The sequence below is a fragment of the Megalops cyprinoides genome, chromosome 1, assembly GCF_013368585.1.
Source record: "Megalops cyprinoides isolate fMegCyp1 chromosome 1, fMegCyp1.pri, whole genome shotgun sequence".
Lineage (NCBI taxonomy): Eukaryota > Metazoa > Chordata > Actinopteri > Elopiformes > Megalopidae > Megalops > Megalops cyprinoides.
In genome coordinates this window covers 58779943-58798950 of record NC_050583.1, presented here as the reverse complement: position 1 = coordinate 58798950, position 19008 = coordinate 58779943, and the positions used below count along the sequence as shown (strand labels likewise).

Below are 19008 nucleotides of genomic sequence, written 5' to 3'. Positions count from 1 at the left end.
ATTTTCAGTTGACATTCTTAAACAGCACATGATGTTGTAATGCCAGTCAGAAATGAGACATGAGACACGAGACTGGATGATGTCACATGACTGAAATGATTTCACACGCAACCCGACCCTGAATCCTCAAAGATAAATTGTAACCTCATTTAGCAAGAATGCTATCAGCAGCAACATTTTCCTCTTGTAAAGTAAAAATACACAAGCGCGAGTATAAATAATCACAATGTTATAACTCACCCTTCAATCAGATAAAATACACAAAGGAAAACTAACCGTCATGGTGATATTATACATAGTATTATTTCCACATGCATGGCTCTGCCATTTCTGAAAATGAACCACTACATTAAAGGCTATGCCAGTACAACCAAACAAGTAAACAATGAGTTAGGAGCAATATTTCTACTAATTTGCTTGGGAGATTCTGCCACTTCTGCCAAACATAAGTGGGAGATACCAGTATGGGACAAAGGTATTTCACATATGATACATTTACATAGCTAATTATTTACAGAAGCAATTCATATTATATATCATATCAACTTTGCTCAAAATATACATATTTTATGAAGTTAACCTTATTCCTTTACTGCCTGTATGGGACATACATGTTGGGAAATGTATGGAATACACTTTTTTAAATTACCCTTGAGAAAGATACATACAAGAAAAATGTAATTTTGATCTCTGTAATTAACACTGACATCAGGTTAAAATAAAACAACACTGTAGTCTTATTAAATGAACTAAAAATGTCTGCTGATTGCATTCCCACTAACAGGTTTTTGAGAAGCTCCATGTTTATACTTTCAGATGTCATGTGAAGTAACAATAGAACTATGAGGACATCTAGTGGCAGGTTACTGTACAGCAGCTATTTCAACAGTAAGAGAGAATCTGAGGAGTAAAAAAAGGGCCCAACTACTGTCAAGAATTGAAATGGGGACAATGTCATTTCAATTCGCCAAGTTCTGATGATTCCTAAATAAAAGAAAAAAGCTATGCAAAATACCGGGGTGGGGGAAAGACTAGAAGCAAAAGTGGAGGACCAGATTGTTTTGATTGTGTTTAGGCGACGCTGTTCGTTAAGCCTAAGAATTTGAAGAACTTCCCACAAAACACTTTCCGCTTTCTGAAATACAGCAGCGTGCAAAATTGGTCCTGACAGCAGGCAGATGAATTGAAACGGCCCAAGTCGCTTTTCTTTTCCCCTCTCTTGGCTCCCTTAAACCCATGACTAATGTTACCAATATCAATCTGTGTGTTTGACATTTCAGATTGTCAACGCTTGCATTTATTCTTTTTTTTTCTGGTGCGTTTAGAGGGTTAGGGCTTATGAGGAGCACTGGTAACATGATTTTAAGCTTGGGGTTTAAAGGAAAACTATCTTGCACGGGTATCTAAGTTTCATGGGCAATTTTACATACAGTCCCCTTATGTAACGATTAGAGCACACACGTCACTTGAAATTGACTGTAGACACAGCTTATTAATATTCACATTTTGGACTCTTAATGAAATGTCAGCGTCTGCCTTTTTCTCTGCTGTATTCTTTCTGATCTGAGGACAGTGTAGAGATGAGAGGCGTGGGAGGGATGCAGTAGCTATACTGGTACATGCAACATAGATATAAGAAACTATCTGCTGGAGAAAGACAGTTGGACTGCACTTTGGGCAAAAGGGAACCCGTTTTTACTCACAAGATATCACTATCAGTGAGCAGTTACAATATAGTTTTGTATTCCAAGGCAGCAAGGAAAAAAAATACATCAAAAAAATGTCAATGGTCATAAAATATAAATTTCCACAACAGTAACGGGCTTGCCACATCTCCCCAATGGCCAGTCTGTTGAAACTTCAGTGAAAAACACATCAGTAAAACAAATCATTTAAAAAATAATAATAATAATAAAAAGAACATTACATTACAAGGAATATGTGGGGTTAGATATAAACAAAAATATAAAACATGGAGCATTATAATCAGTTACTTTTTACATTTTTACTGTTAGACTGAAAGAAACTTATCAAAGAAATATTTAGAATACAGAACATTTAAAATGGCAATGTCCTTTATAAATAATTGAAATAGAATTTAAAAAGATTGTGGTTTTTGGGTTGTCTGGAACTGTTTGTTTATTTGTAGGCTGCTTAAAGTAATTATGTGACCTTTACAGATGCACTGGGTTTTATAACCTGAATTATTAATCCTGGGCCTAACTGGTCTGGACAACTGCCTATGTAGGTCAGGTAATAACAATTTGACATTGCTATATTAAAGTTAATGCTAGCTCTGCAGGGATATACAAATACATCTGTATTTTTTGTGACCAAAAGGTAAAAGGCTTATCATTTATTTGAACTGAATGCTATTTGTGTAGTTGTAATTTCTAGCATTATAAACTGATGCTGTTGTAGGAAAGCTTCACTCAGCATAATATATTTATAAAACAGCATTATATCTGAAAAATATATAGCCTCGTTTCCATCCCCGGGTTAACTTTATTAATATTAATAGCAGTACAGCAGCCACTGGCACATTATTTGCTCGTAAATACAATAAGCTCCTATATAGTTTTCATTTGTACTGAAAGTTATCTACAGTACTGTGCTACAGGAAATGGGGGGGCATTTCCATTGGCTGGCATGTTTCTGTCTAACCAGCTTTCACAGACTGTAGCATTTGATCAGGTCAGCGGCAAATCTGCACTACAAAAGTGCTCGGAGTTCGTGTTCACACAGTATTATCGGCAAAACGATAGGGCCAATGGGGTGTTTGCCCTGCAATTTGGTGGCCCCCCGAGAAGCGGAGTGCTGGGCTGAGACGGGCCTTTGTTTTTCCACCTGACTGGGAGCATTACCTCTGCCTCCTTCAAAGAGAAGCCTTTGCATTCTGACAGACTCCTTCTTCAGCCTCGCTAATCACGTCATTTCGCCTCGCGTCTGTTTGACGCGGTGTCATTAACGCGCTGACGTGCGGCTGCTTTGTCTTAGCCCCCCCCGCACTGGCACTCGTTTCAGCTACTGCGCGCATCCCCTTCCACTGTTTCTCCTGCTGCAATGTCATTACTCTTATCCAGGTTAACAGAATGGCTGCACAGAGGTCCCAGAATTAAATTTTGGGAGGCATGTTCAACTGTATTTTTCAAATGTGGATTGTTCCATCTAATATCATTGGCATGCCACAAAAAAAAATAAAGGTGACCTGCTCTAATTGAAATTATGACAGAATTAAAAAATAATTCATGTGATGCATTGTAGTGTAGTGACAATGTATATACTGCAATCACAAGTTTGCTATTTTATACACTATTTTAGAAAAGACAAGGCAAAGGAAACTGAACATGATGTGGTAATAAATAATCATCCTAATTAAAAAGCATTTAAAATGTATTTTGTGTAATTTTGAAGTTACTATTAAGTAAAATGCAGAACAATCTGGCTAAATTAAACACGACAGTCATTCTTGCTTCAGCACATTTCTGAAATGTTGACAGTGTTGGAGGCAGGACAAGTAATATGTACTTACGCCGTTTGCAGCCACATTTTTTAATCCGTTTGGGATCTGTGATGTCATCATGACAAGCTTTGCAGTAAAAAAACGCCCTAAAGAAACACAGCACAAAACAACTGACAAATGCCTTAATTCACACAAATTGGATTATCCCACAATATCAGCACACTAGGATCAAAAACTAATGAAATCTGCCAAAATTAATTATTCATCTACATGTGAGTATGCATTTTCTGCATGGCAAAGCCAGTCTGCGGCCGGACAAATCCTTTTGTCCTGACTATATCAGGACAACTGTCCTGTGCAGCAATCTATGAAAATACCAGTCACTTCTGAGTGTTCATCTGCTGTAAAGTTACACACTGTGTGCTAATGTGTTGGCTGGCATACATAGCAAAGCACTTTCCAGCGTTGTTTTCTTTTTTCGCTTTGTGTTCCATTTCAGCAATACACACAGAACCTTCTGGATGCAGGGGTGCAACAGACCGGAAACTCAAAGCAAAAACAGTAATTCAACAAAAGTCATTTCAGCACAGATCATCGTTTTGTGCATTATCCTATTTTCCTAAAAACGGGGACAATTTACCTCTTTACTTCTTTGGCATCGCTGGCGATAAAGAATCCTAGTGTTCCTTCTTGCATCTTAACATGGTTCCCGGGGTTGATGAGGGTGCTGCTCAATTAGAAAGAAAAAAACTGCTGTGAACCTCATCTGATCAAGTGTTATTCACATTTATGCACTCTAATCAAGAGGAATGGTACACACATATATATATATGGAACATTTATTTGCCAGTAACCAAGCGCGAGGAAGGTTCTACGTGCTGGTTTGCTGTAATCAGACCCAAGCACTAATAATGGTGTACAAGGTGCTGCTGGTTCAAGACTCTTTCACGGGAAGTTCCGCCAGCCTGCGCCACTGCAGAAACACTCTGCGTTTAGCGGTTTTCAACCTTGAAATGAACAAACAGAATGCACAACTGCTGGGTTGGCCATTTTAATTATCTCGGTGAGGAGAAATTAAAATTGTTGTTATGGAGTGGTTTAGGTTGAAGCATTCAAACACACAGTTGAATCAAAACACACAAATTATTACTATTATTATTATTGTCATTATTGTTATTGTTATTTTTATTATTTGGTCAATGCTAAAGATCCCTTCAGTATGTTAGTACTTGATGAAATGGGAATGAACAGTTCCTCCTAACTCTGGAAACGCATAAAGCATTCTCCTCAAACATCCTGTATCTAGAATCAAATTGCTTACATTCCTTTCCTCTGTATTTACCCTTAAAATATTCTGATGTGCTTGAAGTCTGACTTCTTGTGTGTTTTTGGTAAATAAAAAACAGCTGCTAATTTTCAACAGAGACATAAACTGTACACACTGTACTTGTACATGTTAACATCCATTTCAGAGAAATATTAATAAATTTGTTTTTAATGACCGCTCATCAATACCAACTAATGTATAGAGTAAATACAAAAAAAAAAAAAAAACATCTGCATATTTAGCCAAGACAAAGGTCATGGCAATGGCAATATCATTTCAAACACTGTTTTAATAATTACAGAAAAGATCTGTAAGCCAATCAGTGTATAGACACAAACTTTAGCAAAGCAGAAATCTCCTATTGAAACACTGTATCATTCCCCATTAATTAGACTGAGACAGGACAACACGACAGTATTCATTAATGGTTGCCTATGAAAAGGAATCATCAATGACTATATCCATGGAGACTGTGATATGCATCAAACAAGCAGCTAGTCATTTCTGTAACTGTAACTTTCAACGAGCCCAGATGAAAGTTGTGCATCCAGCTTCATGGATTGGCCAGTCTGTAGGTCATGCATGGTTTATCACTTCTACAGAATACATTGCAGTCATATTATAGAAAACAAGACAGACTCATTGATGCACACACGCATACTGCAAATGCCTATAACAGAACATTTCCATGCAGAGTCTATTGACATGTCCAAGCTTTCCTCTGGGCTCGGCAAGGATGTGTTTGCAAAATGCAAGAAGAATGCATTCTTGTCAAATAAAAATCAAAACATAAAACGTCATATACTTCACATGCATTAAAAAAGAATAGAACTCCACTGCAAAACCACACATTTTGCTCCCCAAACCTGAGATTTTTAACAGCTCCATCACAAAAGAATCAACGTGCAGGGGATAATGAAGTCAAATTTAGAGCTCACTAATATTGCTTCAAAACCTCATATTGTGGGGAACAAGACTAGGCACACCATATTCACGTAAAGGTATACGAGCATGCTGTTACCAAGTGTGTTAAAATAATACATGTAAAGGAAGAGGTGCAAACCATCACAGACTAAATACTGTAGATGCTAACATTTGCAGTAACTTCTCTGCAGTTGGATCATGAAACACCAAACTGGCAGGAAGTGACCTTGCTTTAAGAACATCTACTCAGCCATTCAGATACACAATGAGAGAGAAAGGTGCACACACACACACAGAAAATAGGGATACAATGAACAGCAGGAAGTGAGTGATTTGCTGCAAGATCTGCCATGTTAAATTTAACCTAAACGTCAATCTTGTATTTTAAAAATACAGTTCGCCAAAAAGCTATTTCATCCTTGGCTTTTCCGAAATCAACCAGTGCATAAAGTAACATGGTATGAAACAACATGATAGGAAAGTGGAAAAAAGTAACATGGTCAGTAAGTAACAAAGTGAAATTCTATATTTTAAGGCAAATAAAAATGCCATTACATGACAAACTACAAGAGGAGTTAGTTCTTTATTAGTATTACCTGATTCCAACAAAAGCAATGACCATGTTTCAGGTATTATTATACTTATACCTTGAAGTTTTGGTACTGTGTATTTTATTCCCAAGATGGCCAAGATGAGTGAAATGAAACTATGAGAAGATGGGACTGCTTTCCGACGAAATAGAGGAAAGACCAAACGATTTGTCAGAACATGTAAATGCACACAATAACAGCTAACGAATGCTGGGAGAAAAAAAAAATGATGAGAGATAAATAAAATAAATAACAGGGAGGAATGGGAAGTTTCAGAAAAAAAGTACAGACGTGACATGGAGAGGGGTAGAAGCCTGGATACGCCAACAGCACCAAAGACAACAAAATAAGAAGCTACTCTCTCTTTGCCTGCAAAGAAGTTAGTGCATTAGGCACACTGATCACAATAGAAAAGTACTGTGAGAGAATAGACAGTTTTTTGGAGGGGGAGGGGGGGCAGAGGGGAAATATCCTTGATTATGGGCAGAGGATGAAGGGTCTAAAGTAGTGATGGTGGGGTTGAGCTTTGTAGGAAAGATAATGTTGAGGGCATACCGCTTTCGGCTTCTGCAAACAACAAGAAAAATAGTTCAAATCAAACACTTGTAAGAAATTATGAACGCAAAGTAAGAGGTGACAATTCGTAATAAGTGTCAATAAATCAAGGGAAGATGCTCCTTAGCAAATATAATTATTCTTATTGAAGTGACTTTAGATTTATGCAATGTATTCATTGAGTGTTTTGTGGCTTTGCACAATTGCACTATTTTAGGTTGCCATATAAATAAATGCTTTCTCGTTTTCACTAAAGTTTTATTGGAACTAAACACCATTACACTCAAATTAATGACACTAGTTACGAGAAGATTTGGTAACTCAAAAGAGTGTTCATTAAGAGATCAAACAATCATTGCAAAAGAAGTTCAAAAGCAGAAAAAAGGTAACGGGTAAAACAAAATAGGTGATTGAGATATAGACAGGTATGAAAATATGTATCACATATGTATACATAAGATACATAGGATACATATGTCTATATAGCATATCACCCTTATATGGGAGTTCCATCACAAAACTCAAAGGGAAAAGTATGCATTTTATGTATACATGTTTGTTTATTTAGGCTGTACCAATTTTAAAATGATAAGTTATTCAGTGATAAGTATTCGGTTATAGCAAGCACAGACCAAGTCTCTGGCCCTTTACAAAGTTAAACAAGGTGCCTCTTAACTGCTCAGACATATATTCATTATCTTAAATCCTTCACACACTTAAAAATTACACAAAATATCTATAAGAGATAAGCTACCTGTTTTAGGGAGAAATTTAGCAACCTCACAAAAATAATCTGAGAAAACTCAACATCACTGAAGGAATAAGTGTTGAACAGTGATTAGCAACCATGGTCCTTGAGTGGTTGGAGCAAAAATGTAAGCAACACCAGAAACATTTCCATTGCCCCAGGCTCAGAACTGCCTTCACCTGGTGTAGATTTGAATTTAGGCCTGAGTGTTTCAGTACCACACTCTGTTAAGGGGATCACTTGTGCGTGTCAGTAACACTAAAAATGGGTCTTAAATTGATGTAGATATAAACAATGTCTTATTAAGTCTTGCATATGTCTACATGCACAAATACGGAATTGCTTTCATAATCATTCACCAAGGTTCATAAGACTAGTTTATTCATTCATAATCCTTCATAGTCATTCATAAGATTTCATAAGCCAATCAAAATAATCAACAAACATTCATAAAGACTACTACTACAAAGAATAACTGAATAATCATGAATGCTGTGCCTAAAATTCTACTATCACTAATGTATGCTTGTTGTTGTGTAGTCTGGGGTACTGCATAACAGTTGTATAATTGTGTATATGTACATAGGCCATCTAGTAATCAGTCACATAAACTTTAAATCCAATGAAAAATCTGTTAATATTGGGCAACATTTAAAACAGATAATAGGAGAAGGAAGGAAGGATCTGGGAAATTTAGGTGACTGAAATGTAGTACTTTCATGTTAATAGCTATCGTGGCTCAATAATTTGTTAAAAAAGAAATAATAGAAATAAAATCACTGAAGTCCAAAGATTTCAATTCTGCATGACTCCTCACAAGCATATTGAGGCAAATGCCTTAAAACTTCAATTAATTTTTAAATTAATTTTTCGAAAATATACTCTATATGTTTCTACACCTGCTCAGTCTGGTCATCATTCAGAATTGTTTTTATTTTAATTATGATCATGAAAAACTATCAATATAATTGTATTGAGTGATGTCATGTCATGACCTATTAGTTGTTTTGATATCACATCATATCAGTTTTTACATATGCTGTCTACTCTTTATGTACGATAACCAACAGGAGTTAGATAAAAATAGAAAAATAGCAGTTTGATCAGTGTGAAAGAACTGACATTTATATCATTATGAGACAATGGTATTAATGGGAAACAACAATACTTGGTAAACCTGTAAAATAAATAAGTGTACTTATATGAAATACAACATTTATGTGAACAATTTTCGCAGTTATAGGAAGATGAAGGATAAACCTCACCTGCTTTCTCTTTGATCTGACTTGTATTCAATGGCTATCAACAACAGCTTCAGCTTCACATAACACAGTCTGGGGAAGAAAACAACACATTAATTATATTTTTTATATAAAATCCTATAATATTCTGTAACCAAAGAAGTAATCAAGATGGTAGAATCTCTATATAAGTCATGTTCTTGCATTATTAAACTAACACTAGTAACATCACTGGAACTTTATACCACAACCAAAAGTCCCTAGCCAGAGCTAACACATTGAGCTAATTATAAATGGCTGTCAGTATGTAAGTGTGTGTGTGTGTGTGTGTGTGTGTGTGTGTGTGTGTGTGTGTGTGTGAGTACGTACGTGTGTGTGTATCATAAAGTGCAAAATAGCACTTAGGTGAAGGAACAGATATAGGTGGCAAAAATGACAGGTGTACTTACTCACAGACCACTGGAAAAGAAAGGCCCACAAAGGCACTGGACAAGTATTCTGTGTACATTTCATTGGCTACTCCTTCCAGATAGTACTTCTGCCAAGTGTCCTCTTCAATCTGACAGTGAGAATGTTTTGAAATTAGTGGACAGAGTGGACAAATGAACACCCCCAATCATGAAAATATTTACATAAAGGAACATGCCATGTCAACTAAATATTAAGGTATTTTTGCAAAAAGATTTAGAAGATGTCGCACACACAACTTTCAAGTGAAACATTGATAATCATAATAATTAAGTATTACTCTGTGATGTCTGTAAGCACGTGAAAGGTCACCGCTTTCTCATTTTTTCTCAATTTATATAGTTTGTCAAGATGCCATTTAAATATTTATGGAAGTGTGAAGCAGCCCTCAAAGGATTTGCCACAAGCCTTACCTAGGTGAAGGAGAGTAGGCTAATTGCTCAATTCCACATGACGCCGTCAAATATAATCAGATATTCGCTCCATGTACTTTGGCTCCCATGAATAGTTAAAAAAATCTTGACATTTAAAAGTACCTAATGCACTGTGCATTACCAGGTAAAGAGATTCGGTACAAACGGATCAATACCAGGAGATACCAACTGCTTATTATTGGGGCGTCTGAAGAACACAGGTAGCTTGGATACGGCATGTTTATGGAATGTTTAATTGCACTGGGTGACGCCAGTTCATATTGCCACTGTCTGAATCTGCAGCATGGGGAATGAAATGCGTTGATAAGCAGAAATCCCATTAACTTCCACAGCATTGCCAGCACTCATCCTCACATTGACAGCTCCGCTTTTACACGCGTTTCAGGAGCATCCCATTATAGAGATACTTGAACTCTTAAAAAGGCTGCCGTTTCATCTTGAAATAAAGCAATTGCACATAAGCAAGCGTTTTTTTTTTCCTCAAGCATCTTGAGAGTGTTCTCGTAGATAGAGGAGGCTTGTCATTTACTGCTAAGGAAATGGCACTTATTTGTTTCGGGGTCTCTGTAAATTATGCCGTACAAATATGTACCGCTTGTCAGTGTGGATCTGTTAGTCTCCCTCGGAGTCTTATTCTCCTCAGATCATCTTTCTAAACAATTATGTCCCCTGGTTCCTCCAGTCTGATGATTCCACAGCATATACATTTAGTTAATCTTGTTAGCCTTTATTGTGCTTGCTTATTTTTTTATAACTTCAGACAATGCAAAATACACTGTGTTCTGATTCACTTATTGAAAAATGAAACCAGGGAATCCAAGCTTTTATTGGTCTGTAATATCCTTCTAGTGATGTTATTTGCACAGCGCCTCTGAAAATAATGCCCATCTTGCACATTCATTCATGGCACATTTGGATTAATATGCAGTGCGCCCTCCATAAATTTACTCTAAGGATTGCAAGAGGAAAAAAAAGAAAAAAGAAATTAAGATTTTATGCACCGTGTGAAATTTTGAGCAAAAGCACAGCGAAATGGTTGTAAAGAACTGGAAGCAATTATCACGTGGCACAAAGCCACCGATGACAGCACTAGTTCCATCGACACACATTTCTTTATCTTGCCATCCTCTCGTCTGCAACGCCTGTTTGTCAGGATCGTTAGTGAGATCTAACAACCGTTTGCCCGTTTCATGTTCATCTCATTATCACCTCTCAGTGCCCTTCTGGTCTACTTCCTGTGAGTCCATTCAAATCACCCATGAAAAGCTGTCAGATAGCCTTTCTCCTCAGGGACTCAAGATCACACGTACGGCACTTTACATGAAAGTACGGCATAATGTAATGTGTTAAAGCTGACCCAATTTTCAGTGATTTCCCTTTCAGTCCAGACCGAATTTCCAGTCTACCATTCTGCATAAGCCGTCACATCAGAGAGTCAGCGCATTACATTATCTGAAAAGGTTCTTTATTTCTAAGAATTCCCACGACTACATTACGAATGGATAATGTACGTGTTTGCTGCTCTTCAGAAAGTTCTTGAAATGGTGTCCCAAAATAGATGGTAGAAGACAAGATGATTACAGGACATTTTAATTACTGTACAATTCATCAAATGCAGTCGTTCTAAATGGCTCCCTCGAGAATATTTTCATCATAGCTGCATGCTATAATTCATTTTGGCTTCATGCAATCTGTTTAATTTCTTGCCAAAAAGTCATATAAAAGTTTCCATATGTGATATGTGTATAAAAACAACAGGAGAATGCTTCAAATATGACATTTTGGTTTTTGTTTGTTTTAAATTAGACATTGTGCTTGCAGGCTGAATAAATCACAGTGCTGCAGGCTCAGTCAGTTCACAAGCAGTAGGGCCATGCTGCTTCACTACGCACTGTGCTGCTCCAGTTCTTTTTTTTCCTTAGCACCAAACAAAAGCCAGACAACTGACCAAACAACCCATAAAGCAACTGTAAAAGCAATTCTAATAGCGACTTTGCCATTCTTCATTTCTGTAAATTCTACACCGACATGTACTTACGAGGCTGTAATTTGTGACTTTTGGGAGGATTGTTTTTTTTTTTTTTTTTTGCTTGGTCTATGCTGTATCACTTAAAGATATACAGACAAAATAATACTTTGTAAATTATTATTTTTTCATTTTCCTTTGTAAGTACAATACAAGAACAAGGTATACATGTTACAAAAATTAATGCTGTATTAAATATGTTTAAAGTTATAAAAAATATAAGAATGTTTTTTTTTTCAAATATTGATATGGCTGGAAACTGGTAGACAGAATGGCCTCGATAAAAGGGCCATGGTAACATATGGATGTAGTTTTGTTTTTCTTCCCTTCCACAGTCCTAAGCCAGTCATATACACTTAAGCATCATTGTCTTCAACATCTCTGTACTGTGTATCCCTTAGCCCTGGGTATGTGACCAAGGCAGCGCAGTCTGGTTGCTGTTTTAAATGTTTCCTGATATGCTATGACAGTTACACCACAGGATAAATAATAACAGAATATGACATTTGACTTAATATAAACTCCACAGTGGCAATAAATGATATGCACTGTGTCATATTCAAAGAAACATTAACCCCTTTTTGCTTTTGTCTTCATTAAGCATATTAATTATCTGTTTGCTAGACATGAAAGGTTGTTCATGGAAAAATAAAAGTATCTCACAGGTTTTCCTTTCAGAACATGACCCTACAAAATGTGCATTATGTTATAAATACAAGTGGGCTCTGATGATGTATCGTGACCATAAAATGGACACATGGTTCAAATTTCACTGCTATATTAGAGTACTTCAGGATGGTGAATGCTCTAGACTCAGACCACTAATTTCTATCTTCTTTGGTGGTGCTGAAGAGCCACACACTAAATTACATCATAATAATGACAAAATTACTGCCTGCAGACATGCATGTGGCACAGATGATGACAGAACACCAGGGCCTGATTTAATAGGGAATATTATGTCAAACACTGTTTGAGTAACAACATGTTAAAGAGTTCAGCGTATTTTATGTGCAGTGGAATCCAACCAAAAGAAGAGTCATTGCAAGGTTTTATATGGTGAATCTGATGTCATGTGGTTTATCTAAACCAGCAGGCAATCGAATGCCTGGCAGCAATGTCTTAATAAAGGTCATCAGTACCTTGATGAATGATCTCATGGAGAAAAGGTTGGCTAGCATGGTGGAGAGCCCTTGAGCCAGGCAGCTCTGGGCGATGAAGCCCAGCTTTAGTTCCGCAAGGCAAATCGCATCATCTCCCTCCTTCCAGTTCCAGCTTGGAATGTTTAACAGATGAGCCTAACGTGGAGCAGGGGGAAAATAGAGGTTCACACCATCACATTCATTTGATATCAACAGAAACTTTTTTCGGTCACATTTTTACTTGAAGTGCCTGTTTGTATTGTCACAAAACTACGAACACATTGCTGCTCAGTGGTGGGCTTGTTTTAAGGTACTAAGCAAATGTATGCCGAGCAGGTTGTAAATAGGTAGTTACTTTCCTATATCAGAGCGTGAGATAATTCATAAACCATTGTTATGAAAAATGTTTTTATGTAGTGTTATGACTGAAATATTAACATTTACAGGGTAGCCACTTTGTAATGAAAATAACACTACATACCCACATCCAAAATGGAAATCGTATTACCCATTTACTTCATGCTTACTATTTGTTTATAATATGAAACTTTTACTTAGTTTCATACTTAGTTAACTGGTAATACTATGGCCCTTGGTCATTCAAGTATGACCTCATCTCCTCACTGAAAGGTTGAGATGCATTTGTTTTGTTGTCTTTTACAAATGATGACCACGAATAACGCAATCAAAAGAGAAATCACCAAACAATACAAAATTGTCATATGTGAAGTATTCAACTAACAAAAATAGGAGCAATGGAACTAAGCCGTTCTTACCTTGTTATGGTATTGCAACATCTGTGTGATGATTCGTATCTTTGGATGATAATTCTTGATGGAGATTACCCTATAGAATTTGAGTTTAAAAAAGCCTATAAGTGATTTCATACAAGTCTATAAATCATATCACATATAAATGATTCATAAACAGGGCAGTGTTCAATCCCTCCTCCCCCCACAAGAGTCAACAATGTCTTGCTTTGAGAAATTCTATAACCTTTTCCAAATGCAAATTGGTGTGTTACTCTGGAAACTCTCAATACAGTGCTGTTTCAATTAAATGTTAATGAACATTTGAAATGCATGTCGTCACTTCTTATATGTTTTGGAGGCAATTGAAAACCCGTTCCTTTCCTTCGGGGGTTTGAGGGAAAAAGGCTTTTGTGTTTTTCTCATTGGCTTCCAAGTTAAACATCTGTGATTGGAAACACTTAGCAAGCCATGCTGCCCTGCTCTGGTACACCTCATTCACACTTCATTTTCCCATCTGAGGGAGATGACAAGAATCAGCTCTCCAAACATCCACCATGAACCTGCACTCCAAGACTTCATCTATTATCCACTGACTATGTAACAGTGGAACATTTGGCCTGCTAATCCTTATTCATGTGTTTGTAGTTGACATCCACATATATTTACAAGAATGTTCTATATAGCTATACAGTCTGTACAGTTCAGAAATATAATCCAGCAAAGGGTCAGAGAGCAACTATTGCTGTTCTTCATTAAAATTCTCAATAACATGCACACGAGCATGCGCGCGCGCACACACACACACAATGTTAAGAGACAACAGGATCTTTAAACTGTTGGAATAAGCCATCTCTCTTCAGTGCTGATGTCATACCTCATGATGTTGGAGGCATCCTCTGCATCAGGATCTGCACAGTATTTATTAGCTAGTATCAGACAGGCATCTGCTGACTCTATCTGAGTATGGGAAGACAAGACACGCTGTGAATGGCACAGTACAGCTCATCGGCATTGAAACTGCTGCAGCTCTATTATCATTATGGTATCGAAACTGTTATCAATGACCATAGGATTTTATTGTGTGGAGACTTGCAGTTTGCTTTTGTCTGAAGAATGTGTGTCGGATGTAAAGACTGGTGAGACATGCAAAAAAGCCATTTACCTTAACTCTGGCCAGATCGTGTGGATTGAGAACAGATCCTTGGTAAAATTCCACCTGAGTAAAGTGGCGCTTAAATAAGGCTTCCAGCTCAAGATTAGGGGAAATACTGCCATAGAAAGAATGGACAACATTGAAAGGAGGTTAAGAAGAGTCAGTTTCATTCAGTGAAAAAAGATTTCCCTTACCCAACACTTTTGTATTTTCAGTGTCTTTTGTGCATACATGCAATTATTATTGAAGTATATGAATTTTTTACAGGCAAATAAGTTAAAACACTCAATATTTTATGGTCATCTTTTACGGTATGCTCCTTCTGAAATATCTTCAATAATTCTGTTTTTGATAGTTGACTCTTTGAAATGAAAAATTACTTACTTATGGAGAAAAACAATTTCTACATTGACATCATCCCTGTCCTTGTGCAGGAAGTCTTTCAGGAAGTTGGATACACTTTCAAGCGTTATATGACCACAGACCACAATGTGCCTATAAAATAAAATAAATACATTTAAGCAATTGGCACACATAAACAAAACAATAATAACTGCCTAAAATTAAGGTTTTTTAAAAAATAGTATGCAATTTCTCAGTCAGAAATATATATCAACGAATGGATTTTCAATACAACAATGTCATGGTTTTGCATGACTTGCATAGCTCTGTTGCAAACCCATATTTTTTCAGTACAATATTTTTATAAAAAATCAAAATAGGAAATTAAATGTCAGTTATGATGAACCATAAAAAACATCATGGGCATTGTCTCCGAGCTCAAATCAGATCTGTCACTTAATGTGCTTTTTAAACATTCATTTACCCACATATGCAGTCCATCATTGCTCCAGATCATACGCATAAAGTTTTGCTAAAAGCTTATAGTGATTTCTACCCTGGCTGCGGTATATCTTGTCCAAATCTTAAGGCCACTTGAAGTTTTTCCTGGAAGAATTAACTTTTACTTTGGAAATATCAAAATGTTGGTTTGCGAGAAAGACATTTTTTGGACAGTGACTGAGGTTGTGACCCCACAAGGCACGTTTATTCCCATGACTGCATCTTCAGATTGAGTTAACAGAGGAGGGTGGAGCTCCAAGCAACAGGCCTTGAAGCAGAAGACAAAGAGCACTTCGTGGCTACCTGAACTGTTTCCAAATAAAACAAACAAATGGGCCAGTCATGTTCACCACCAAGGCTAAAGAAGGTTTGCACAAACTGTGTTTGTGCTGACAATGAAGGTATTGACCTCCACTTCTTTTAAAGGTTTAGAATCAAAAGTAGTATGTCCCTGCTCTCACAAACAACTGTCCAACTCATTGAGCACTGGTTTGTTGACACTAAATACTTTTGAGAGATATGACCCAATGTTTACCGAAATTTTGGTTCTCAAGCCAGTTGTCAGTATATCATTTTCATTGTCTTGTCAGATTTAGAAAAGAGTTGATCTTGAGGTTGGTGAGGGTTAGTGCACATTTAAGACAAAACAGCACAAAGGACAGGGGTAGGTTCTTTTAATTTTCATGAAGCCACCAATTACTAGTAAAACCCCAGATCATGGGCCGTGACACAGAAGATCATGTCATGCTTTCTTTGTTTTCATTCCTCTAAATTTCCATTTACTTCTATAAAGCCCAATGTTAAAATATTAAAGAATGGCACTACACAGTTATATGTTAATCACGCTATGGTAAAATATGATTTGATGAAACGGGTTTGTGTAATTTTGTCAGGGGCCATTTTTAGTTATTCATCACATGTCATTTTGACTAACACATAACACAAAATTGGATAACAGGTAATAATGCAACTGCTGTAGTGATGGCAACCATAAATCTAGCTTGGAAGAGTAGTTACCATTAAAATATTTTAGCAGCTTAAAAACATTACATTAAGCATTCTTTGCAATGCATGCCTACAGCTATAATGTCTGATTCATCTTGAGAAAGACTATGGGGCTATTCCATTTATCCACATTGAACTTGAAATACATTGCAATGTGGCTTTTGCCATTATTTACACATTCTCCATGAATTTCTGTGGCCATGGCTTGGTCAGATGTCAGATGTTATGTAAACAAATAAAATGCCAGATGCAAATCATGTCAGTGGTCCACTTGGCCAAATGTTGAAGTTATTCATCTTGCATTTATTTAACATATTTTTTATGAGAAGTTTGTTTTCATGGAAAACTTCAAAGCGAAGACAGCAAAGTGTTTAATGCTGGACCCCTACTCGGTGGAATTAAAATTAACATTGAGGCAAGTAACCAAATTGCCTCAGAAAACTTGTAAGACAATCTGCAAAACAATAGCACTTTACATTCTGAGCTGGCTAAAACAGCATGCCAACAGACAATTAGAGACTAACATTCAGCCGTCTGGCTCAGAGAATATTAAACATCTCCATACTGAATTACCGATGACCTGCTGTGGTTGATTTTGATGACTATGTTCTTGAGAGGTAATCAATCAAATTCCTACCCGATCCCCCCACCTCGTCAACCCTCCCAGGGGCACACTGTCCCGCTCAGGAAAAGCAGACTCATTCCTTATTGTTTGGCAATTGTTGCAGGAGCAGTGCATTTGTTATTTCTCAGGTGTGTATGTCAAAACATAATCGACGCAATTTTCCTTTTGAATGGAGAACAGATCATTAGGAAACAAGCCAAACAGCAGACGGGGCTGGTTTCTGCTGAGAGGGTAAGCGTCTGCTACGGACTGTCAGGCGCAGCCGAACGTAACATTTCTGCAGATCTGTCCTCGGCAGCCTTACTATATTATGACCGGGGGTAACAGGACGCTTGGCTTTCTGAAGTCAAGGAGGCTGTCCTGGATGTTTGCTCAGCTAACGTCTCAGTAGCACAGCCATGCCAGAGAGTGCATTTCAACTGGATAGCTGGGTGTATTATTTCAATTTTAAATTGTGTCTTTAGAGGGGAAACAATCACAACAGAGTCTGACACACAAGGGTCTGTGCTGTTTAACTGTATAATGCACCACTGCCACGCACATATTCAGTCCAAGAGCATTTCTCAGACATCTTGTCTCCATGTATGGATGAGTTGTCAGTGGTGCGTGACTGTGCTACCGATCATATTTCTTCACCACAAACCTTGGTGCATATTTACAACTAAGAAAAAAGCAAACTTTTGATTTTGGTTGGTTTCATCTCCCAGAATGATGTGTCTTTAATTTTCTTTATCTTTTTTCCACTGTACTGCTTGGAGGGCTTTTGTTCTCACTTCAGAACCTGTGTCTATAATATGGGAGTTTGCCTTAGCTGATTGGTCCATTGTGAATTACGTTTTAAATACTGCAGCTCACCCTTCATGATCATTCCCTATGGACCATCCTCAGATGGCTCACAGAGTTCAAGAGAAAAAATACTTTTATTTTATGCAATGTTTTAAATCAACTGTATCAATTATAAACAGATGATAGACAGCTAAGGGATGTCCAGTACCTCAGTTGTAACAAATGTAATAGAATAATTTTCCAATTAATCTATGCACAAGGATTGTGTAACTATTTTAAGTTTAATTTAAAACATCCCTCTAAATGCCTTATATGGACAAAAACTATGAAGAGTAACATCATAGTGAGGGCATAGCTAATAACACAAAAATGTATACAATATTGTATACTGTTCAAGCAACACAAATGACAAAAATAACAAGTAGAAATACAAGAAAAATAAATCATGCACAATAAGCATGCAGTGAACGATCTGAGATAAAAAAAAAATAATAATAATAATTGAAAACATTCAAAATCACCCTTCACATCAGCACCAGTAGCTAAAATGCTACTGCTTTAATTGTTATACTAATAATTTCCCTTGATCATAGCTGAAATTATCAAAAGATATAACTTGACAGCACACAAACTAGTAAATAAAATTAATAAATGACTTTGCTTTAGATTGTATCTGAAGTGATGAAATCATGTATTGGGATAGCAGGTATGGCATGTTAAATGTTGGTACACCATACCTAATACCTAATAATACAGCACAAAATGTCACGCCCTTTTTGGGATTTCCAACAGAAGAAGGAACACAATGACCCTAAAACCTAACTCTTTACAAACATTTACATCTAACCTCAACTGAACACAACAAGTCCAAGTCAAGCCATACAATAAATGGCTTTACCTGGACTTTTTGCACTGTCTTCATTATC

At 36.9% G+C, this 19008-nt stretch overlaps 1 protein-coding gene across 12 annotated transcripts in view; it reads right to left on the bottom strand.

Moving 5' to 3' along the window:
• Window positions 1–19008, bottom strand: part of LOC118776356 (calcium-activated potassium channel subunit alpha-1) — a 198286-nt gene that overhangs the window by 41135 nt on the left and 138143 nt on the right. For 7 of the 12 annotated variants that reach the window (XM_036526673.1, XM_036526681.1, XM_036526705.1 and 4 more), the window contains exons 10-19: window positions 15208–15318; window positions 14833–14938; window positions 14545–14627; window positions 13695–13764; window positions 12919–13074; window positions 9298–9407; window positions 8873–8941; window positions 6860–6871; window positions 4104–4190; window positions 3533–3609 (exon numbers count right to left, since the gene is read on the bottom strand). In XM_036526673.1, the coding sequence (XP_036382566.1) occupies window positions 3533–3609; window positions 4104–4190; window positions 6860–6871; window positions 8873–8941; window positions 9298–9407; window positions 12919–13074; window positions 13695–13764; window positions 14545–14627; window positions 14833–14938; window positions 15208–15318 (881 nt within the window). Of the gene's footprint in view, window positions 1–1703; window positions 1713–3532; window positions 3610–4103; window positions 4191–6859; window positions 6872–8872; window positions 8942–9297; window positions 9408–12918; window positions 13075–13694; window positions 13765–14544; window positions 14628–14832; window positions 14939–15207; window positions 15319–19008 lie in introns of all 12 variants that reach the window. The other 5 variants (XM_036526714.1, XM_036526731.1, XM_036526763.1 and 2 more) reach the window with 2 other exon arrangements.